General features: G+C 45.9%; 1 protein-coding gene across 2 annotated transcripts in view; it reads left to right on the top strand.

Moving 5' to 3' along the window:
- The window catches only part of STAT1 (signal transducer and activator of transcription 1), a 39,486-nt gene that overhangs the window by 3,929 nt on the left and 12,698 nt on the right, over window positions 1-22,859 (top strand). For both annotated transcript variants that reach the window (XM_046019316.1, XM_046019314.1), the window contains 14 exons: window positions 788-932; window positions 2,427-2,525; window positions 8,141-8,230; window positions 8,918-8,996; window positions 9,918-10,009; window positions 10,630-10,781; window positions 12,919-13,077; window positions 14,689-14,781; window positions 16,270-16,329; window positions 18,779-18,808; window positions 18,894-18,987; window positions 20,102-20,143; window positions 21,383-21,466; window positions 21,881-21,979. In XM_046019316.1, coding sequence (XP_045875272.1) covers window positions 788-932; window positions 2,427-2,525; window positions 8,141-8,230; window positions 8,918-8,996; window positions 9,918-10,009; window positions 10,630-10,781; window positions 12,919-13,077; window positions 14,689-14,781; window positions 16,270-16,329; window positions 18,779-18,808; window positions 18,894-18,987; window positions 20,102-20,143; window positions 21,383-21,466; window positions 21,881-21,979 — 1,318 coding nt within the window. The remainder of the gene's footprint in view (window positions 1-787; window positions 933-2,426; window positions 2,526-8,140; window positions 8,231-8,917; window positions 8,997-9,917; window positions 10,010-10,629; window positions 10,782-12,918; window positions 13,078-14,688; window positions 14,782-16,269; window positions 16,330-18,778; window positions 18,809-18,893; window positions 18,988-20,101; window positions 20,144-21,382; window positions 21,467-21,880; window positions 21,980-22,859) is intronic.

Genomic DNA, 22,859 nt, shown 5'->3' with positions numbered 1-22,859 from the left:
GCCTTTGGCTCGGGTCATGATCTCAGGGTCCTGGGATCGAGTCCCGCATCGGGCTCTCTGCTCGGCAGGGGGCCTGCTTCCCTCTCTCTCTCTCTGCCTGCCTCTCTATCTACTTGTGCTCTCTCTGTCAAATAAATAAATAAAATATTTTTAAAAAAAAAAACAGTGATGGGGCGCCTGGGTGGCTCAGTGGGTTAAAGCCTCTGCCTTCGGCTCAGGGGTTCCGGGATCGAGCCCCGCATCGGGCTCTCTGCTCGGCAGTGAGCCTGCTTCACCCCTCTCACTCTGCCTGCCTCTCTGCCTACTTGTCATCCCTCTGTCAAATGGATAAATAAAATCTTTAAAAAAAAAAAAAGAAAAAGAAACAATGATAGCCTAATTATGGTAAAATATTGATTAGAAATAGGAAGAAGGTAATAAAATTAGGAGGTTAGCTCTAAAAACTTGATATGTATTCTATTTTAAAATTTACTATATGCTGATTGCAAAAATTTTAAATGGCACACAAAGTAAAGGCCCCTATTGGTTTTTTCCCCCTCCAGCAATAATTATCATTAACAGTTTTCATGCAAAATCTAAGTTCTGACATTTTTCATGCTAATTGTATGTAATGGAAATGTTGTACAAGCTGCTGTTAAAAGCAATGTCAGTTTTAAAAGAAGGAAAAATAACCTAGGAGAATGCTTAAGATTTGGTTTCTTAAATAATTTTCATTAGAAAAGCGTTGTTTATTTTGTCTGTTGAAAGTAGTACCTGAAATGAAATGTGTAAATTTTCAATCTCCCAGGGAGCATGCTGCTAATGACGTTTCATTTGCCACCATCCGTTTTCATGACCTCCTGTCCCAGCTGGATGATCAGTATAGTCGCTTTTCTTTGGAGAATAATTTTTTGTTGCAGCATAACATAAGGAAAAGCAAGCGTAATCTTCAGGTATGACCTGGTTTTTGCAGTGTAGTTAAAATGTTCCCAAGCCGGGGCGCCTGGGTGGCTCAGTGGGTTAAGCCTCTGCCTTCAGCTCAGGTCATGATCCCAGGGTCCTGGGATCGAGCCCCACATCGGGCTCTCTGCTCCGCAGGGAGTCTGCTTCCTCCTCTCTCTCTGCCTGCCTCTTTGCCTACTTGTGATCTCTGCCTGTCAAATAAATAAATAAAATCTTTAAAAAAAAAAAAATGTTCCCAAGCCTATGTAAGAGGTTTTTTTTTTTTTTTTTTTCATTGAGCAAATACTCTTGAGCATGCATTCATTGGTATTTTTAAAAGTTTCGGAGATGGCAAATAACCTCTCTTCGTACTGCTAATATTTTATAGCGTGCGCAAAGTACAATGTTGGTTCATTTTGTACATACATAAGGAATTTCCAGGTTTAAATGTGTCACCTGTTAGGTGTCAATAATTCCAAGACAGATGTGATGCTATCACCTTCCTTTACAAGTTTCCACAACTTTTACAAGTTGTTGAAATTGAAACCAGGGGACAGGGTTACGTTTTAAAAGCTGTGAGCGGTCGTACCATGCCGAAGCTAAAAGGAGCTGTAGTAGTAGTCCAGTCTCAGCCCTTGGTGTCCAGATGAAGAATCAGTCTGGAAAGGTTTGAAGACCCAGAGCTCTGACAGACTCAGTGAATTGGAACGAGGCCCCACTTTTCTTTGCTTTTGGAGGAGTTGCCCTCCCACTGAAGAGAAAGTCAGGAGGAGTCCCAGGCCAGAGACAGTGGGCTACAAGTTTTAGGAGTTTTTCAAAAGGCTCCCCAAAATGCTCCTTAAGACTGGCCACTCTCTTTACTTCTGTCACAGCAGAACTTTCCTGTCTCAGTGAAGGTGAGAGCGATCATTTTCTTATTTCAACGTAACCAAACTTCAACTTCGATAGTTAGAAGCTTTTCCTTCCCTTGTGAACGTGGCTATGCTTTTATAATACCAGCGACGGGGAAGTCAGCTGAAATTCACAGAAATTTGCTCTCCTATAGACTTCGCTTGAGCATACCTGTTATAAAGAGCCACGGTTGCCAGCATTTTGCAACCTGCTTTGACAAGGAAATAGAATAACTGAAAAGAATATCTTTGGTAAATTCAAAGCAGAGACCAACTGAAAACTTAATTGAGAAATATCATTTGCATTGTGTCAGGACCCTAACGGAACATAAATGGCCTCAAAAACAACAGAAATTAAAGTAAAACTATCAGCAGAACTGTGTATGAAGATACTTGGGTTTTTTAATCAAGAAATAATTTAGGTACCTGTACTTATTGGAAAGGTTTTGTCATAATTTACTAAGGGTATTTTTATCTTTATGAAAAATAGCTTGCATAGAATTTAATAAATACAAGAGAAGGCTTTTTGGCAGATAGGAACAAATTCAATTTATAATAGTATACAGTGGCTTAAACATTCTGAAATTTGTTTTTATTCTAACAACCCATATCTAGGATAATTTTCAGGAAGACCCAATACAGATGTCTATGATCATCTGTAACTGTCTGAAGGAAGAAAGGAGGATCCTGGAAAATGCTCAGAGATTCAATCAGGTACTGTTTTTTCTAACAGAACACTGAAGATTGTAGCAAAATAAAAATGCATTCATTTACCCAACAAATATTATGAACACCCTGTGCAAAGCAGTAGGGAAAAGTCCTCTGATCTTATAGCCCCAGGAAGTGGAAAAGATCAGATACAGAGATTACGTAGACCTGGGCTTTAAGAAAGGACTATGATCTGTTGGAAGTCATTCTGGTGAGGGAGGGAGATAATACATAAACAAAATATTTTCAGGTAGTCACAATTCCTATGCAGATACCAAAGGAGGATACTGAGATACAGTCAGTAACGAAGTATCTGTGGTGGGGGGTTGTGTCTTTAGATCAGGGTGAGGTTCGGGCAGGGAAGGAAACGGCAGGGAGAGGGAGAGGAGGCGGAAGCGGACTCAAGAAAGGTGCAGCTGGTGGAGATGAAAGGCGGCAGACTGTATTTGGGACGTGGTACCGATTGGGCGTATATTGAAGGATCAGACATGGGAGTGAGGGAAAGTGCAAAACGGAAGATGACTTGATGGTTTGCAACTTGAATCACTTGGAGATATTGTTCATCGAGCTGGGGAGGAAAGAAAGGACGGGGGACGGCTTTTGTAGGACATAGCATGTTTTGGAGGAGAAGAACAAGTTGATGGGAAAATTAAGTCCTTTGTTTTGAATAGGATCGAGTTACCTCTTAAATGTATAAGACATCCAAACAGAATGAGTCAGATTTGTTTAGGAACCAAGATTTTTGATCAGAGTTTTACTAATATTAATACAAACCTTCCTGGTGGTCAGGTTCATATTTTTAAAATTGCTATAGCATCTTGATGGCTGAGGTGCCAGAAACAACCAGAAGGCAACGAAACAAAGTTGTGAAACCACCGTATGGGTTGTTCTGGCTAAGAGCCTTCCGCTATGAGGGGGGAATGCCAGAGGAGTCAGATGTAAGTAGCAGGGGCGAATGCCATTCTCCATGCGCTTTCTGGGCATTTGATCCAGTTTTTTGAATCTGCTGCTTCCCTGGGCATTTAGTTCCGGGCCCACTGGAAGCACGCTGCTGCACTGAGCATTTCAGGAGACGCATTATTTGTTCTCAGCTGGAGCTAGTGCATCTGGCCCCTGGCCTCATGAACAGAAGTGCCTCTCAGTGTCGGCCGCCGGGGCTCCTCTGCAGGGGGCATGCTTGTCTTCAACATGCGTTCCGCAGCTGCGAGGTCTGCAGCAGGACATTGGGACTGTGTGGGATTTTCATCTCAACAACACCAGGCAATGGTCTGGCCACTCCTGTATGTCAAACTTGAGAGGGCTGCCAAGAGCAGAGATGGGCAGAAGAACCAACTTTCCACCTTGGCACCCAAGCATTTCTCGCCTCACATTTGGCCCCGAGGCCCAGAGTTGGCACTGGGAGGCAGAGTAGGGGACTTCTCTCCCAGATCAGCCTCTTCTCCTGGGTATGCTCTGGGTTTTGAAAGCTTGCCAGTGGTTTTCTCCCCTTTAAAAAATGTCCATCTTAAGCCTCTCAGGAGACCCCTGAGTTACTGGTGAGCACCTTTTAGGAGGTTTAGTTGACTGCCCAGCTGAGATCGAGAGAAGCAAGTCCTTTTTAAGGTTTGAGGGAAGGATCTGGATGTCTGAGGCCATCAGGGAAAGGGAAATGGCCCCCAAGTTACCCAATCTACTGAGTAGATTGGACTGGGAAATTGAGAAACATTTCTTTGCCATTTCTCCCCCTTGTTGAAGTAACTACGTTTTAATAATGTATCTTTTATGCATACTGATGTATGATGTATGATATCTGTATTTGGTTCCGAGTAACCCCATTTTGGCGCTAGGGGCATTTGGAGAATCTAGATGAAACAAGAGTGTCCATGACTTGACTGACAGTTGTGGAAACTGATAGGTACCAGGGGATTCAAGAAATTCAACGAGTTAATGGGGCACCTGGGTGGCTCAGTGGGTTGAAGCATCTGCCTTCGGCTCGGGTCATGATCCCAGAGTCCTGGGATCGAGCCCCACGTCGGGCTCTCTGCTCCGTGGGGAGCCTGCTTCCTCCCGGGCTCTCTGCTCCGTGGGGAGCCTGCTTCTTCCTCTCTCTCTCTGCCTGCCTTTCTGCCTGGTGTGATTTCTCTCTGTCAAATAAATAAATAAAAAAAAAAAAAGAGAGAAATTCAACGAGTTAAAAACATGCAAACTTAAGAGTCTGTTTATAGTCTTCAGATTCTATGAAAATTTAATAGAAATGTTGGGATAGGAAAATTTTGTTCCTGTTATTTTTTGTTTTAATAAAAGAACTTTTAGAAAGTATATATAAGAGAATATTTTAAAAAAGAATATTACATATAGATACTTAGTAAACTATGAATGTTTTGTTTGCTGCCATTATTGCACACTAAGCTTTTTCTTATGTGTTGTGCACACATGTGTGCACACACGTGAGTGTGTGCCTGTGTGTGTGTGTGGCGAAAAAACTCTATGTGTGGATAAAATTTAGGTCCATAGGTTTCACCACAGGAAGTGGTGGTTGGTTCTTTCAGACTGGAAGAAAAGACACAAAGTGGCTCTCAGGTTTCCCTTTGTTAGAGTTGTCAGGGATGCCTGGGTGGCTCAGTCCCTTAAGCATCTGCCTTCAGCTCAGGTCCTGATTCCAGGGTCCTGGGATCGAGTCCTGCATTGGGCTCCCTGCTCAGTAGGGAACCTGTTTCTCCCTCTGCCTGCCGCTCCCCCTGCTTATGCTCTCCCTCTCTGACAAATAAATACAATCTTTAAACAAAAATAATAGAATTACCATATACTGAATGCTTTTTTCAGGACCTGTGCTAAATATTTTATAAACATCATTTAATTTGAATGAACGTTTTCAAAACTGTCACTGAAATTAAGTATTCTTATCCTCATCTTACAGATGAAAAAACTAAGGCTGAGGGGTCAAGGCCACAGAGCTAATGAGTTTGGAATTTAAACCTAGAATTGTCTGACTCTAAAACCCATTCATTAGAGAAGTTGCTTCATCTGTCTTGTTGGTTTGGACTTGTGAGATGGGAGAGGAGGGCATTCTAACTGGGACCTCTGGCGCCCATCCAGTGCCTGTCACATGTCCTCTTATTTGGACAGCTGCTTGTTCCATTGAAGAGAAAACCTCCCCAAACAGACTTTTCCTTGGTCTGGGGTACGTGTAGAGCTCAGTTCTAATGAAAACCCTCCAGACAGGGTCTGTATGTGGTGTAGGTGTGAAATGAGAAAAGAGGAGTAGACGACCATGAAGGTCCCTTCCAACTTCAACAGTTTGTGTAAAGTTTGCATTTAATTCCAGCTCCTGTGCAGTGTAACAGTAGTTTCAGGCGTAGAACACAGTGGTTCGGCACTTCCATACCCAACGTGAGCATTTGATGTGCAGCAGAGGCAGGAAGCCGTAGAGCTTCCTGGAGCTGCTCAAAGCGACAGCTCCTTCTGAAAGGCCCGAGCAGCCCTGTTCATTCCTCAGTGACGCCTGGGGTACCTAGGGGTACCAGTCAGTGGCGTATATTTTTAATACACACTTTACACAGATATAATTCAGACGCTTTGAACTTCTGCAATTCCAGAGTATATAAAAGAAGAAAAACTCCCAGAGTTTTCTGTAAACAAAGAATCACTTTGATCACCTATACATAATAAAGATAGAACAAAAAAGAATATTATAGGCCAATTTCACTTCTGGATATCAATGTAAAGTTCTAAACAAAATATTTTAGTGATCAGAATTCAGTAATACATTAAGAAAACAATATATTATGACCAAGTAGAATTTATTCCAGATTATAATTACAGAGTAGATTGTGGCTAGGAAATGCATTAATGTAATTCATTATGTAAATAGATATAAGGAAGAAAAAGTATATGCTCATCTCTATAGTTGCTAAAAAGGGTTGACAAAATCTAATACGCATCCCTGATAAAAGACACTAAGTAATATATGAACTGGATGGGTACCTCTTTTTAGCAAATTAAAATATATATATTTATCTCAGTGCTGTAGACAGTATCTTATGTAGTTTGGAACATATCAGTAAGTCAGAACTGTGGCAAGGATGTCCACTATTTCCACTGGTATTTAAATAACATTATATTGGTGGTATTTGCCAATACAGTTAGACAAGAGAACACCGGGAGAGGCATAAGAATCAAAAGCAACATCATGGAGATATCGGCTATCCCTGAGTTATTCATAATTTTAACATGATCCCAATAGAAGTACCAAGTTTCTTTCTGAAGCTGTGAAAGTCGTTAGGAAAATAACTCTGCGAGAATAGCAAGGAAACTAGCAGAGAAACACGGCAAGAAGACGGGCCCCGCTCTATTAGGTACACACCAAGCCCTCCAAGGTTAAACACTGTTCAGGGGTTCAGGTTTAGGAAGAGCAGACCCCAGGGAAAATCAGAAAGTCTAGAACTTAAACCCAGGTACGTAAGGAACTTTGTGTGATAAAAATGGCAAGTCAGAGCTCTGGGGAAAATAGGAACTTTTCTCTAAATGTTGTTAAGACACGTGGACAGCCAATTGGGAAAAAAGTTAAAATTGTCCCCACACTTTTTCACCTTAAACACAAGAATAAACTTCGAATGGATGAGAGATCTAAAGGTAGAAAAAAAATAAACCATTTAAGTGCTAGGTTGAAAATGAGAGAACTTGTTTCTAATCCGTCAATACAGAAAGGCTTTCTAATAGGGAAAATCCAGATATAAAAGAAGAAAATCCTATTAAGTTTGAAGAGGTAAAAATACTCACATAGAATCTGCGCTGTGTAGGCCCCCATAAGGAAGGTCGATGGGCACAGTTTTTGCCATGGGAGGGTCTTTAACTCTAAACAAAAATAACGTCTCTCTAGAATCGAATCTGTATGAGAACAGTCTCGTGTTTACAGCTCTACCACCAGGGTCTAGGACATTGTCTGACCTTGACTTAATAGCGAGTAAGTCTTGCTGCGTGAATAAACCAGGGAACCCCTTAAACAAGGGACACGGAGGTGCTGCTACGTCTTGAGTGCTCTGAAGGGTGAGGACTGGATCCTCTGTGTGTCTCGGTTCATAGTCATGACTTCCGAGTAGCACGCAGTCTCTGAAGTCCAGAATGGCAGTGCTGTCCAGTTTTGATAGGCCTCTGGGTCACCTGGGATCTTGTCAAATGGGGCTTCTGATTCAGTAATCAGTGAGGCACTGAGAGTCTGCATTTCCCGCTGGCTCCCAGACAGTGAGGTGCCGCTGGTCTGGGGACCACAGAATCACGAGGCTTTATGACAAATAAGTACAGGGCTCATGGGAATAATCTTGTCTATAAAATTTGAGAAACCCTGACGTGAACTTCCTGTGTGGTACCATGCAACTGTATGAATTAATGGAAAATTCCAGAAATACTCTGTATATAGTAGACATGAACTGAGCCGAGTCTTTCTGTAGCCTTTTTAACATTTCGCCAGCATTTTCCAGGGCCTTGAGAACTAGCTGTTTCTTGTCAACACTGATGTGGGAAGCTTGTAGGAAGTCTCAGAAGGTCTGGTGGGTAGGTGGTGCACAAAGTGTGGACTCCGGAGAGTAACCAGCAGGTGACTGTGGCAGAGGAAATCGTTGGTAACCATGCCCCTCCCATTGCAGGCGCAGTCGGGGAGTATCCAGAACACCGTGATGTTAGACAAACAGAAGGAGCTGGACAGCAAAGTCAGAAACGTGAAGGATAAGGTTATGGTGCGTATTGAGTCAATATATATGTTTAGCCTCTAACTTTTTGTAAGACGAAAAAGGTTTCAATTACTTGAGTGTAAACATGGTTAATTAACTGATTTCAGTCTTTTAAGTAGTTGAGAAGAAAAGTTTTGCTGAAGTTCCAAACCATACGTAAACAAGGTAGTTAAACCAACCAGTAACTATCCAACCAGTTGGATAGACTTTTATGGTCCCTGTTATAGCTTCAGACACTGAGCTGCTTTCTTTCTTCCTTGCAAGATTGTGCAGTAACTGTTGACTTTGCCCCAGCACCCAATAAACTAGGTGTTGCTGCTCGAAATAGCGCTTTGATGGCGGCGCTTCTCAAGTTGGCGTTTTCCTGGGGTTATGCAGAGCCCCAGGACAAACATGGCTCCTCTTTCTCAAAGACCTGTTTTATTCTGAGCCTGGGAAGGGAAGCATTAAAGTAGAAATCAAGGGAAGCCAGTCTGAAAATAACCATATGTCTTCCTCTTAAAAAAATTATTATATTCTTATGAAGGAAATAGAGATTATTATGTATGTGACTAGAATTTTGCAAGTGGAACCCATCTTTGAGGGTGCAGGATGGTTGCCAGGGTTACTGGGTCCTACAGAAACGATAATCTATTTCCCAAAGTCTTTGGAAGTGGGTCAGTGGGAAAAACCTGTTTATGTCTTTATTCGCAGTGTATAGAGCATGAAATCAAGACCCTAGAAGATTTACAAGACGAATATGACTTCAAGTGCAAAACATTGCAGAACAGAGGTAAGACTTAACGTCTAAAGCAGTGCCCATCGGCCGTCCTTTCTTCTGTTGACACGAGATGAAGAGGGCAAGTATGTCTTCATGTTTGCCAGATGCTTTATGACTCTGAACTCCTAGTCTTGGCTTCTTGGTGAGGCAGGCCGGTGTTAACCTCTGCACTGTTGACCTTTAGAACCGGATCCTCGTAGCGAGGGGCTGTCTGTCCTGTGCCTCACAGGGTAGTTAGCGGCAGCCCTGATTTGTAACCACCAGATGGCAGTAGAACTATGCCTTAATCCCCAGTGTGCCAGGCCAGACGCTGCCACATGTTTGGGGGGAGGGATGGCAGGCAGTATCACCTGTTGTCCACAGCCACTGGCTATGTGTCACTCACTTTACTTACTGTTCCTAGCCCCCTGACTGACGTAGCCGGACAGGTGTGTGGAGTTTCCCGGCTTGAAGCTCCTTTAAACGATGCAGCTCCATACGCTGGCTGTAACCCTAGCGATCTCTTGGAGGATACTGGGGTGGATCTGGGGACATTATTCGGACAATTTAGGAATAGTATGACAGAAAGGAACCTCAACTACTCCTTCCTAATTGTGTGCTTCTCTTTCAAAGCTGCACATACACTTTATCTGGGATTTTGGATTTTGTTGGTTATATTCATTTAGGTAATATTCTGACAATGATTTAAGAGCCGGACGGTACTGTTTCCAGTTTACATGGTCATTGAAAACAAGAACTTTGTTTTAGCCTGTCCAATTTTTTTAAACTGATGGCATTTTTTTAGTTTTGTTCAGTGAAGATTGAAGGTCAAACTTGGATCTGTCAGCAGATAGCATTTGGATTCTATTTCTTCTAAGTGGATTTGAATCTTGGATTTAGTTGGTTTTGGTTTTTTTACATTTATACTTACCAGCCATCTCTCCCACTTCACAGAGCATGAAACCAATGGCGTGGCAAAGAATGATCAGAAACAAGAACAGTTGTTAATCCAGAAGATGTATTTAATGCTCGACAATAAGAGAAAGGTAGTGATTCGCTTTCCAGAATAATGTGTTGCTTTTGTCACAGACTATAAGTAATGGACATGACGTTTAGAGGAAACATTATTTTTATAACCACTTGGCTTACAGCCCCAGTTGAAATATTTGCTTTCCCTTTTTTTTTAATATTTTATTTATTTATTTGACAGACAGAGATCATTAGTAGTCAGAGAGGCAGACAGAGAGAGAGGAAGAAGCAGGCTCCCTGGTCAGCAGAGAGCCCGATGCGGGGCTCGATCCCAGGACCCTGAGATCATGACCTGAGCCGAAGGCAGAGGCTTTAACCCACTGAGCCACCCAGGCGCCCCAACTTTCCCTTTTTTTTTTTTTCTAGATTTTTAATTTATTTGTTTAACAGAGAGAGAGAAATATCACAAGCAGGCAGAGAGGCAGGCAGAAAGAGTGATGGGGAAGCAGGCTTCCTGCTGAGCAGAGAGCCCGATGCAGGGCTCAATCCCAGGACCCTGAGATCATGACCTGAGCTGAAGGCAGAGGCTTAATACACCGAGCCACTCAGGCGCCCCTTGCTTTGCTTTTTAGAAATATTTTTAAATACAGTGATTAAAGATGAATCGACTTCACTTTGTCTCTTCCTCTCCCTTTAGGAAGTAGTTCTCAAAATAATAGAGTTGTTGAATGTCACGGAACTTACCCAGAAAGCCCTGATCAATGATGAGCTGGTGGAATGGAAGCAGAGACAGCAGAGCGCCTGCATCGGGGGGCCCCCCAACGCTTGTCTTGATCAGCTGCAAAACTGGTAAGAGTCTCCAAATCTGATCACCGACCCCATGAGCCCATAAAGTGTACATTCCAGTTGTTAGTTGAAAGGACCCTGTCGAGACTTTTGTTTAGACTTTGATATAGCCCAGCTGCTGCTTGCCCTGGTAACACTTGAAAAGCGCACATTTTTCATGCCTGTGGCCGAGTTCAGCCAAGTTCTGCTTGGTCTGGAGCAGCCCTCTCCCTACTGTGCCTGTCCCATGGGATACGTCATTCTTGCCAAAACACTGGTGGCATAGTCCTCACATCACACATTTAACTGCTTGAGCCCTAATGTTTCTTTAAAAACAAAATAGCATGAGACATTTTCCAGGTTTCCGTGAAGTAATCGTTTGGACCATTCACTCAGCCAAATATCCAGTAAACCCTTATGAAATGCTGTGTGCCAGGCTAGGACCTGGGAACACGCGATGAGTGACTCTTGGTCCTCCCAGGGAGGAGTCTCCGTGTGGAGGCGGAAGGTCCAGTCCTCACCCCGTGCAGTAAGAGACCTCCGCTGCTCTAAAGAAGGGCTGCCCAGGGTTCTGGGGAGGACGAGGGAAGCGGTCACCAGCAGTTTCCGAGAAGGGCTCTTGCACTGACTGGAGACCGAAGGGGAGTCCTTCCTGGAGACCAGGGAGGAGACCCGCAGGGACAGGCAGAGGAGAGGAGAGGAGAAGCTGGGCATGAGAGGGCGCCTACTGGATGCTGGAGAATGGGGCGCGGTGCGGGCGGAGGCAGGGGGAGGTAGCAGGAAGCAGGAGGCTGCCGAGGCGGTTCTCAGGCCGCGCTAGGAACAGGGCTTGATCAGTGCGCGCTGATGAGCCTGGCGGGGCTATTGATTCAAGTGCAGGGTCACTTCTCGGGGTGTTTGTTTGTTTGTTTGTTTGACTTAGGTCACTCTGGCAGCAGTCTGGAGGATAGACTAGAGACAGAAAGGCCAGCCGGGGGACCGTGAGCGCACTACTGTCGTCCGGGGGAGGGCCCACAGACCAGAGCCCATGGCAGCAGTGGGTCAGAGTCGGGGTGAGGGAGTGCGGCCTGCAACAGTTTCCAAGGGCCTAGGGACCACAGATCTCAGCAGGTTCTCTGAATGGCTTTTTTTTTAAATTCACAATTAATACTTGGCCATTCATTTGTATTCTGTGGATTGCCTGCTTGTATTCCAAATTTCTTGTTGGTTAGAACAGAACTTCCCAGCCCAGTGTACCCCCCACAATGGGCCTTGAGAACTATGTGACCCCGTTGCCCCCAACCCTGTCCTGCTGCCTAGGGAAGCCCTGGGCTGTCCGGAGCCCCCTCGTGGTCATTTGTCACGTTCACATGTGTGCCATGGCGTGAACGAAGTTGGGAAGCAGCCGGTTAGGATCCCCCGGAACTTGCCCACCACCATCAGCCTGCCTCTCCTTTCATGGCCAAGGGCTGCTCCTTGGGTGCTTTGAACTGGATTCAGGAAATGAAACCGTGAAGCGGAGATGTGTTCAGTGGGAGATCTTCCTCTGTTACTATGCCAGGGAGTCAAGCCGCAGTCGCACAGCCTGACTTGGCTCACAGGCCCTTCACTGGAAGGAAGGAGGGACCTGAAAGCAACCACGAGTTTCCTCCGTGGTTTATGAGTGTCTAGATTGGGCACTTTTGCCGCCTTCTTTCTGTTCAGTAAAATGGTAACCTTCCTTCCCTTTTCTCCTCCTGACCCCGGCCTGTCATGCCCTCACCATGCGGCTTCCCCAGCTTCCAGGCTGTTCTCTTGCTCCTCTGTGTCCTGATACACAACCTGCACGGGCCCTCGCTGCCTCTTGCATCACCCGTCACAGCATCTCCTTTGCTGTGTCCCCTGCCTCTGCCCTCCTCCCTGCCTGTCTCTTTAAGTCCCGGTCATCATGCAGGTCAGCAGAAGTCACAGGTCTCCAGCAGGCCCCATCTCCGCAGGTTTGGGCGGAAATCTGTTGGTTTCTTCCCCCCACATAATACTCTCTAATGGCAACTTGAACCTTGTTCTCTGTGCAGAGAGTGGCCGCGCAGATAATGTCAGGTGTTTCCCGGGGAAACCACTTGTCAGTTTCCACGGTTCCCTGTGGGCCGGGCGGCTGGGAGGTGGCTTCTGATCGAGGTCCCCGAATCTTGTCCCTTCCCAGGTTCACCATAGTTGCGGAGAGTCTGCAGCAGGTGCGTCAGCAGCTGAAAAAGCTCGAGGAGTTGGAACAGAAATACACCTACGAACACGACCCTATCACAAAAAACAAGCAAGGCCTGTGGGACCGTACCTTCAGCCTTTTCCAGCAGCTCATTCAGAGGTGACTTGAGGGGACTCGCTTGCATGTTCTGCAGTTATTTTACTGGGGGAAAATTTCACGGTGATTCAGGTCCTTTAAAAGTTTAAGACGTTGTGTAAATTGTTTTAGGGCGGTCACCTCTTCCTGCCTTGTCCATACCGTCCGCTCTGCGGCTCTTCATTCTTGTGGCCAGCCAGCTTGGTAACTCACCCATTCTGCTGCTCCCTCCCCTGGGGCCAGTCTGTGCGGAGAGCTGCCAGCCCGTCCTGGGGCGGTTTGTCCCCTCCTTCCCACTACAAGGCCCCATGTTGGTTTCAGGCTCTCAGATCTGGTTTGTCCCCTCCTTCCCACTCCAAGGCCCCATGTTGGTTTCAAGCTCTCAGATCCTCTTGCTGAACTCGTGCACAGTCACCTCCCAAACATGTCCCTTCTCAGCCCCTGCGACGCTGTGCTTCCCCAAGCAGTGTCCGGCCTAGCTCTGACAGGCAGAGCCCGTCAGCTGGACACTTGGACCCCCACTCCCCAGCCTGGCCCCAGCTGACCGCTCCAGGGTGAGCTTCCCCACACACCTCATTTCCAGGCAGATCTCATCCGCACCGACTCCAGTCACTTTGCCGTGCCTCTCCTGTGTCCTCTGCCCCCCAGCCGCCTTCTTTGAACCTCATCTCAACATTGTAAGCTCCTGAGAGTTTCAGCTGTGTCTTGTCGTGAAATCTTCCCAGAATTCCCAAACACGTTAGCTCCCTTCTGGATCTGCCTGGCTCTGTCTTTGTTCTTCTCCCATTCCGGATTCATTATGTAATTGTGTGTGGATTTCTGTCATCTGTGACATGAACCGGAAGTTCTTGGAAGACAGAGCTGTGCCTTTGTCCTCTTTTATCCCCCACAAGGACCTTGTGCAGTGCCTTGTTCATGGGCAGTTGTTCCAAGTATACTTCGTAGGTAAATGCACTGGGTAGAAAGATAAAGTTCATACTGCAATTTTTTTTGTGTGTGTGCTAACGTGACATAATAAAAAAGTATCCTTGGTTCCCTGTGGCTCATGTCCAGACAGCAATACCTCAGTGCTGTATTTTGAAATAGCAAGGATATTTATTTCCTTGGGTTTTGGAATGCAAATGTGATCCTTTTTTAAATGAAAATTCACATTTGGAAATGTTTATTAGATAGTAATTAGATATTAGATATTAGATAGTAAGTAAAACTGTTTTACTAGAAGTAAAGTTTTCCAAAGGATCCTGAAATAGCCATTTCAAATTATGGTAGCAAGCAATGTGTTACGCAGTTCATTTTCAACTATAGTGAAATTTCTTTTTATTTTTTGTTTTCGTTTATTTTTATTTTTAAATTGAGATGTGATTGGCATACAACATTCATCAGGTTCAGGTGTAGGACATAATGACCTGAACTCGTATATATTGCGAAGCGATTGCCACAGTGAAGCCTACTTAGCAAATTTGGTTCTTCATGCAAATTCGTGCAACTCAGGGTTTTGTCAGAGGTGTCACAGGTCACGCTCTGATCTCATGTGGAGTGTAGACGTGGTATGGCTATGCCCTCTAACCCCCCTCCTGTTGGTACTGCGTCAGCCTTAATGGAAATGCTAATCTGCACTTTGCTTGGAATTTACAGCTCATTTGTGGTGGAAAGACAGCCTTGCATGCCAACTCATCCTCAGAGGCCGCTGGTCTTGAAGACCGGGGTCCAGTTCACCGTGAAGCTGAGGTAACCAAGATGAGACAGAAACCCTGCGCCTTGAAGCGTGTGTCCTCCCCTGCTGCACGACACTGTCGCGGAGAGTGCTTAGGGAAAGCAGTGGTGCAGTAGGCGTTTCAATGTGAATTCTTCTTTAGAATATCTAAGAGTCCATCTTGTCTATTAAAAGAAATAGAAATGTAACATATATTTATGTGCACACACGCACACATGATTTCCCCCCGTAAATGTCATGCGCATTCACTGTAAAAAGGAATTCGAAAGGGCAGAACTGCATCTAGTAGACGCAGAAGTTCCCAGCAGTTTCGTGCCCTCCTGAGAACAAGCTGGTAACCTGGGCTTTACATAGCCCGGAGACCACATGCGTGTGTGAATATGGACTCGTGACTTGTTTTTCTGGTGAATGGGGTCATAGCTTTCCTCAGTGTTTCAGAGTTGTCTGTGATCTAATTATCTGTAGATCACTGTGGCAAACAGCCTATTGGCAGTCCACCCTCCCGCAATTCTCTCCATGTCTACACAAATACGGAAATAAATACAGTTGCGTGTGTGTGTGTGTGTATACGTATATTTTCATACAAAGATACACACATACATAATATTACCTATAGGATTTTAGTTTTAAAAACTAAGGTTCTGCTATACGTGTTGTTTTGCAATCTGTCTTTCTCCGTGATAATAAATTGCAGAAGTGTTTCCATGTGAGAACTTAGGGCTGTCCCTTCTCTGTCAAATAGCAAATTTTCTTTGCTGTTCTTCTCCTGGTGAGCAGCTGGGCTCCGAAGAGCGGGCCATAGTCCTTCCTCCTGGGGTGCTGCCCAGTTAGGTCCTGGTGAGGTTCCCTGGCTGCTGGTGTTTCAGCATCACACCCGAGCACCCGCGGGGGCCGAGGACCCACAGCTAGAAGGGGCACTAGAAGCGCAGTCCCATCCGCCTGTGCCAGTAAGTGGAGCGGAGCGGCGAGGGGCTCCTGCTGGAGGTCTCCAGCTCCTCAGAGAAGACACGTGCACGTCTTCCGCAGTCCTTCCTTCATCTTTCCGCACCACCTGGCATGACCGTAGATGCTATTCCTCATTATGGGTCAGAGTTATTTTTTTTCCAACAGAACAAACATTAGATACAAATTTTAGTAAAAAGTACATTTGCTACTTTTTTGCCCATATAATTGTCCCAAAGTAGAAATTTTGACAGACCCCAGTGTTGGCAAGACTGTGTAGGGAAGCAGGGACCCTCACTCACATTTGGTGGGAATGGAAATGCTGCTCTTTCTATCAAAATTTAGTGTTAGAGCTTTGCCCCAGCAATTCCATGGTTAAGAATTTATGCTGCAAATGCACTTAGAAAAAATCCCAGTAGACGTACGTGGATGTCGATGCTATTCTTTGTGATAACTGGAGGGAGCAGAGGTTACTGACATGGCCACGCGTAGGGAGTTGGCATAATAAACAGACTGTAATAGTTTTTTAAAGTAATAATGACTTTTATTTTTCTTTGCAGACTGCTGGTGAAATTGCAAGAGCTGAATTATAATTTGAAAGTCAAAGTCTTATTTGATAAGTAAGATATCTTTCATATTATCTAAGATACACATAGTATCGAGATGCTGGTTTTGTTAACCAGGCATGGACTGACGCGCTGGGGCTATTTCTGCGTGATCGCAGGAGGTTTAAATTGATGGCTCCCGTTCTGGACACTGGGAGCCTCTCCTAGAACTGATAGCAACAAGCTGGTGCCTTCTCAGACTATAAACAAACAAAAGAATGGGTGTGTTTTAGGCCTGTGAGCTTGTACGGATCAAGTCTCGAAGCCCTGGACCTGGTCTGCTACCCCTCCTTCCTCCTAGGCCAGTCGGGAAGAGGAGGGGCCCTTGGGCTTGCACCAGGCTGAGGACTGTCTGGTGCAGTGATTCTGCAGCCATTGTGGGTTGTTTCTGGAACGCAGCTGACAGCATTTTGCAGAGACTGTATGGGGCCTGCTGGATCCACCCTTGTCTCCTCCTGACAGCAGGGACCCAGGAGAGGGCAGGAGCTCTCACGGGGATCTAAATGGAGCAGTCCTATCCCATTTGCCCTTGGACACTAGACCTGGACTAGTCCTGAACTAACCACTGGCTCCCGCCCCGCCCCCACCCCTTGATCTTTTTTTTTTAAAGATTTTATTTTTTATTTGACAGACAGAGATCACAAGTAGGCAGAGAGGCAGGCAGAGAGCAGTGGGGGGAAGCAGGCTCCCTACTGAGCAGAGAGCCCGATATGGGGCTCGATCCCAGGACCCTGAGATCATGACCTGAGCCAAAGGCAGAGGCTTTAACCCACTGAGCCACCCAGGTGCCCCCACCCCTTGATATTTTTAATGCTTGTGTGTGTAACGTACTCGTTTAGCAAGTTTCAAAACCATTTATGATGATCCGAGTCATTTTCCTCTGGGGTTTTGTCTGTCTCTAACACTGTTCTTCTCTGTGCTCTGCGCCTTTGTCTTTCCTGCCATCAGCTGCGGTTTCTGTGTGTCAGCTTTTGGTGCTTAACACATCATCCCAAAACGTCAGGCTTAAAACCCAAAAGCTTATTTCTCTTCTTCTGTGGGCTGTAGGTGGTCTTTCTGGTCTGGATCAGCTTGATTGTTGCTGGGGGTGTCCAGTGTCTGAGGTCCTGGCTGGGATGACCGGCCCTTCTCCGTGGGGTTCTCCAGGGGCTCACTTGGCCTTTTCACATGGGGACGGCATTCTGGGTGGGTAATAGCAGCCATGTGCGATGCATGCGGAGGTGAGACTTGGAGCTTGTGCGGCATCCCTCCCGACCATTCTGTTGGCAGATTCCAGTCAGAGTCCCCTGGAAGGTTCCAGGGATAGGGAAATACACTAGTATCTCTTGAAAGGAAAAGAGGCAGATGTTGTGGCCGTTACGCTGCGCTCTGTCTCTCCTTTGGTTTGTTACTGCTCTTTTGTCCTTTCTCTCTGTTCCACTCTTAGCTCTGATGAGGCACTAACACGCTGTTCCTTTTTCTTTAAGTTCCACGCCCCCCTGCCCCTGAACTGGGGACAGTTGGTCACTCACGTAGCTAATAGTGATTGTCATTCACAGCAATGCTGAGCTTCTCGTTGAGCTAGGAAAGGTTGCTGACCCATGTCACTGTGAGTGTGCTAATGACTTCCATGTCACTGTGAGTGTGCTAATGACTTCCATGTCACTGTGAGTGTGCTAATGATTTCCATGTCACTGTGAGCGTGCTAATGACTTCCATGTCACTGTGAGCATGCTAATGACTTCCATGTCACTGTGAGTGTGCTAATGATTTCCATGTCACTATGAGCATGCTAATGACTTCTACGTCACTGTGAGTGTGCTAATGATGTCGAGGCTCCGCCTCTGCTGACGGGTACCTGGGAGCCCAGAACATGACAGAGTCAGCACAGCATTGATGTAAGAGGCCAGGCTACTCAAGATTGAACCTCAGATTTAAAACTTAAACTTGACTGTTTCCCCCAATAATTGACTATTCTGGTCCTTTCATAAAAGCATTAAGGGTCACAGAGACTAAAAAGAAGGATTTAGCTGTCATGCTGGAAGTTCCCTAATCTCACAGCTGCAACGGCTCTCTGCTGCCTGCGCTTAGCTCCCAGCCTCACACAAGGTGGGCGACTGCTCAGGGAACAGCCAGAAGCACATACTTACGTCTGTGGAGGGCGCGCTCGTGCCCTTTCCCCCATGGTCTAGCTCACCACTCTTGGGGTCCTGCAAGGTGGGCACCGGTAGCACCACATCTTACAAGTGAGACATGTGAGGCCCGATGGTTTATTTGCCCAAGGTCACTCAGCAGTCCTTGGCAGAGCTCATGTGGGTCGATTGGGGGGTGGGGGACCAGGAGTGAAAGGACAGAAAGCCCACAGGTGTAGATTTTGTATGGTCTTTCACTCTATTGTATACTTCTGGACTTTTGTTAAAGCTCGTCTCAAAACTTAAATGCATATACATGATTTTATATATATATGTATATGTTTCTTTTTCAGAGATGTGAATGAGAGAAATACAGTAAAAGGGTATGTCAAGCACTTTGTACTAGATTTTACTGTCTTTGTTTAGAAGTTCCAAGCCGTTTAAGTATTTCTGCTCTGTATTGTCTAGATTTAGGAAGTTCAACATTTTGGGCACGCACACCAAAGTGATGAACATGGAGGAGTCCACCAACGGGAGTCTGGCAGCGGAGTTCCGACACCTGGTAGGAGACCACCTTTCCTGTTTCTCTGGGTTGTGTGTGGCTTAGTAGGACCCATTTTCAATGGAGTGGCACCTGGTTCACTGTGTGATGTGGACGCATCTCCTGGAGAAGGCTTTCTAGAGTGTGTGGCTGCTGACTTCATGCTGAATCTTCATTCCTCCTCACCTCAGGCCCGTTCTGTGCCAGTTCCCTACCAGTCTCTTCTCCAGAGATACTTTCTGGGGCACAGCCGTCTTGGCAAAACATTCCATAACCCAGTGGACATATGAGTGACTTGTGCCTGGTGCCTCTGTGACCTCAGTGATCACTCACTCTGGTGTCTCATAGTTTCCTCAGAACTGATTGTTGCCCCCACATCCTGCCTGCTCCAGGAGTGGCAGGCCTCCGGGGTCTCTGGTCTGCCCATTATTCACCTTCTCCTTCCTGGCGGTCTTGCCCCTGACCACTGCCCCCACCGCTTTGTCTCCAGCGGAGTCAGCCCATTCTGCCAGGCCACAGAAATCCTGCGGGGGATTTTAAGTGTCTTTGCCTGCCTCTGTGAGGTGGTTCTGACATGTTGCCCCTGACCCTGGTGTGTGCTCCCTGGGCTGGAACCTGCAGGTAGGATCACTGGCGACAGTTCTGTAAGCCGACAAATTCATAGTTCGTGAAGCTAGACCTGATATGAGAGCCTCAGTCCAGATGTGGGAGTCGCACAGTGCCCAGAGCTGCTCTCAGAGCTCCAGAATGCTTCCATTAAAACCTCAGGGATTGAAGTCCTCTTGAGGGCAGGCTGAGCTGTGCCCTGAGCTGGTGGGGGGAGGGGAAGGAATGAAAGAGTTAATGAAAGTTAAGGGGGATCATTCAGAAAAGCTTGCACGGGGGGAAGGGAGCAGGCTGTGATTCCCTGGGATCCTTCCATGTTCACGTGTGTCCACATGGTGTCAGGGTGCTGGAAAGGGGCACTTAGGCGTAGGAGCCCACACAGGGGTCATTTCATGTCTTGTTTTGCATTTTGAAAATCATTTCACATCCTTTATTCTTTCTAAACCGTGACTTCGACCTGATTTGTAGATGAAAATAGCAACTGTGAGCATTATCATGCCGTTTACTAAGGTGGTTTCTTGTTCTGTAGCAACTGAAGGAACAGAAAAATGCTGGCACCAGAACCAACGAGGTGAGTCCTTCTCTGTTTTGAATGGTGTCTAAGAGGCAGGTGTGTCCAGGCAGGTTGGCTCAGTGCCCCTGCACCTCAAAGAGGGGTCCAGACCCCGCAGGGGAGAGGATGAGCTCTGAGACACAGTGTATCTGTGATAACAGTAAAAACCCACTGCCTTCATGCTTTCTGTTTGTCAGATGATTTCGCACAGGGCATCGCTGGGCCCTCCCACCGGGCTCCCATGCTACTCACATCTCACATGCAAAGGAAGTGATCCCAGGAAGTTTGTAGGATGTAGCTAAGGGTACACAGGAATTACTGTGTGAGCTGGAACTAGAGGCTGGTTTGGGGACTGCCGTGCTGAAAACTGAAGCGTGGCAAGAGGGTTTTCTCACCCCTGCGTTCTCTACCCAGAGGCAGTGTCGTTCTGACCGTTTCCTTTTTACAGCCAGATCTCTGGGGAGGAGGGATGACTATAATGCATCAGTTCAGAAGCTGAACTGTGGACAGAGGACAGACTGTCTGGAGTTGGTTTGGTTTGGAACGATTTCAGGCTTTGTGCCCACGTAGCAGGCAGTCCTTACAACCACACCCAGCAGAGTTTGTGTGGAAGAGTGGGACAGACACCGCCCAGGCCATGTGGACACACACCGCTTAGCCCCGGTTTTGCCCTTCACTCTCACCGTGACCTCCCGGCTCCGCTCCTGTAAGCAGAGAGAGAGAGCGGCTGCTTCTCTCCTATTCTCAGTTGCTGTGGTGCTCCTAGGAGATAATGTGTATGAAGGCACTTAGAAAACTATTATATTTCTACACCGGGGGCTTTCTGACCTGCCAGGCTTATGCAGTTCAGTCCTTCCAGTAACTAATCCCACCTGGAACACGTGTCTGCTCCACTGGTTCACCAGGGTTGGAGCCGGACAGGGCAGCAGGCTGGGGGCAGCTGAGAGCCAGGAAGCTTCTCGTCACCAAGAAACCCATGAGAAGCTTCTGTTTCCCCACTGACATTTCTTTCTGTTAATCTGTAACCCTGGCCGGGCTTTCAGAAATTTTGTCCTTGCGAGAACACGGAGAAAGAATATTTGAACCTGGGATACATTCGTGAAAATGGGAATTTTTTTTCTGAATTGCATTTGGTTGGTTGGCAGTCAGGCTCTCTGCAGTCCTTTTTAGTCCTTATGAGGCCCCTGAAAGTTGCAGGATGTGTGACTGAATCACTGTATTCCTTTTTTTTTCCTCTTTTCCCATCTCTCTTTGAAGGGCCCTCTCATCGTTACTGAAGAGCTTCACTCCCTTAGTTTTGAGACCCAGCTGTGCCAGCCTGGTTTGGTCATTGACCTCGAGGTGAGACTTACACGGTTCAGACCTGGGAAATTTTATTTTTATTTCTCAGTTTTTGTTGTAGACATATTGACTTAATTGCTGAAAAGGATGATCTTTCTCAGCTAATACTATCTTGTTAATTGAATGGTTCAGGAAGCTAGAGAACCAAATTCAGCTTTAAAAAGCTGCAAACTAAATGTTCTAGTTGAGGTGTCCTATGTTAAACTATTACATGAGGCAAGGAGACTTGTTTCTTAATTGAATGGTAGAATGAAAAATAAGCTATGGACAAAAATTAACTTTCCATTTTTAGTGTTCAAATATAAAATACATGCAAATTTGCAAATCACCCTTTGCTTAGTTTTAAGGCTACACAGTGGTCTTCAGGTGATATTTCTGTGATTTGAATGATTTCAAGGTCTTTATCATTTTTAGACGACCTCTCTGCCCGTCGTGGTGATCTCCAACGTCAGCCAGCTGCCGAGTGGTTGGGCCTCCATCCTGTGGTACAACATGCTAGTGACGGAACCCCGGGTATGGAAAACTCATCTCCTTTGGCTCAGGCGCTAACCATCATGTGGCTTCTGTGCATCTCACAGCACCCCTCAGGGCCAGACGTTGAGAGAAAAGTGACATAACAAGTGCTTTCGTTAAGGACCTTCAGTAATTCTGGAAAAGGGAAGCACCTATATGTATTAGAAATGAGAACTGTGGTCTTACTTCTGTAGGAATAAGCTCAGGCAATAGATTTCCTATAACTTTTACTGTGGATAAGTTGATTTATTGCTTTTCTTAAGAAAGCGTATATGTCTGCTAAATCAGCACGCTCCGTTCTTAAGTGTGCATACTCACTGTTAAGTACAGCTGATTCTCATTATTCCCTGCACTTATATTCTTTTCTTTTCCTTTGCTTTTTTTTTTGCACTTACATTCTTGAAAGTCACTGTGAACACTGAATTAGCAAATGCTGAATGATGGCTACTGGACCTGTCGATACATGGTCTTGTTTATGTATGCTTCTGTTTAAAGATGCCTTATCTAATGCATCTGTTTTTGCATTCACATTGAGCTCAGGCCAGCAGCACTGTAGCTCATGCCTGAATGAAGCGCATCTAAGCACTTGTATTTGCTCCGTGAGGCGTATGGCAGCCATCTTGCACTTAGGAACATCAGGCAGCACCATAGTGCTATCCTTGTGACCATTTTAAAAATGAAATTTTTAAAGAACAGAAAAAAACCCAAAAGGCAAAGGATACTTGCTTGTGGTATGAGAGCTGAAACAAGAAGGCAGTTGCGTAGTCTGACTCTCCTGGAAACATCCATGTTGGGTGACTCCAGTCTTTCACTGCTCTATTCATGGTGTCCACAGAAGACTCCAGAAGTGCCATGAGGAGCCATTTGGGGGTTAAAGTAA

This window comes from Meles meles, chromosome 9 (genome assembly GCF_922984935.1).
Source record: "Meles meles chromosome 9, mMelMel3.1 paternal haplotype, whole genome shotgun sequence".
NCBI classification, from domain to species: domain Eukaryota; kingdom Metazoa; phylum Chordata; class Mammalia; order Carnivora; family Mustelidae; genus Meles; species Meles meles.
Note: the sequence above shows the minus strand (reverse complement) of the source record. Positions and strands in the feature narration are given on the sequence as shown.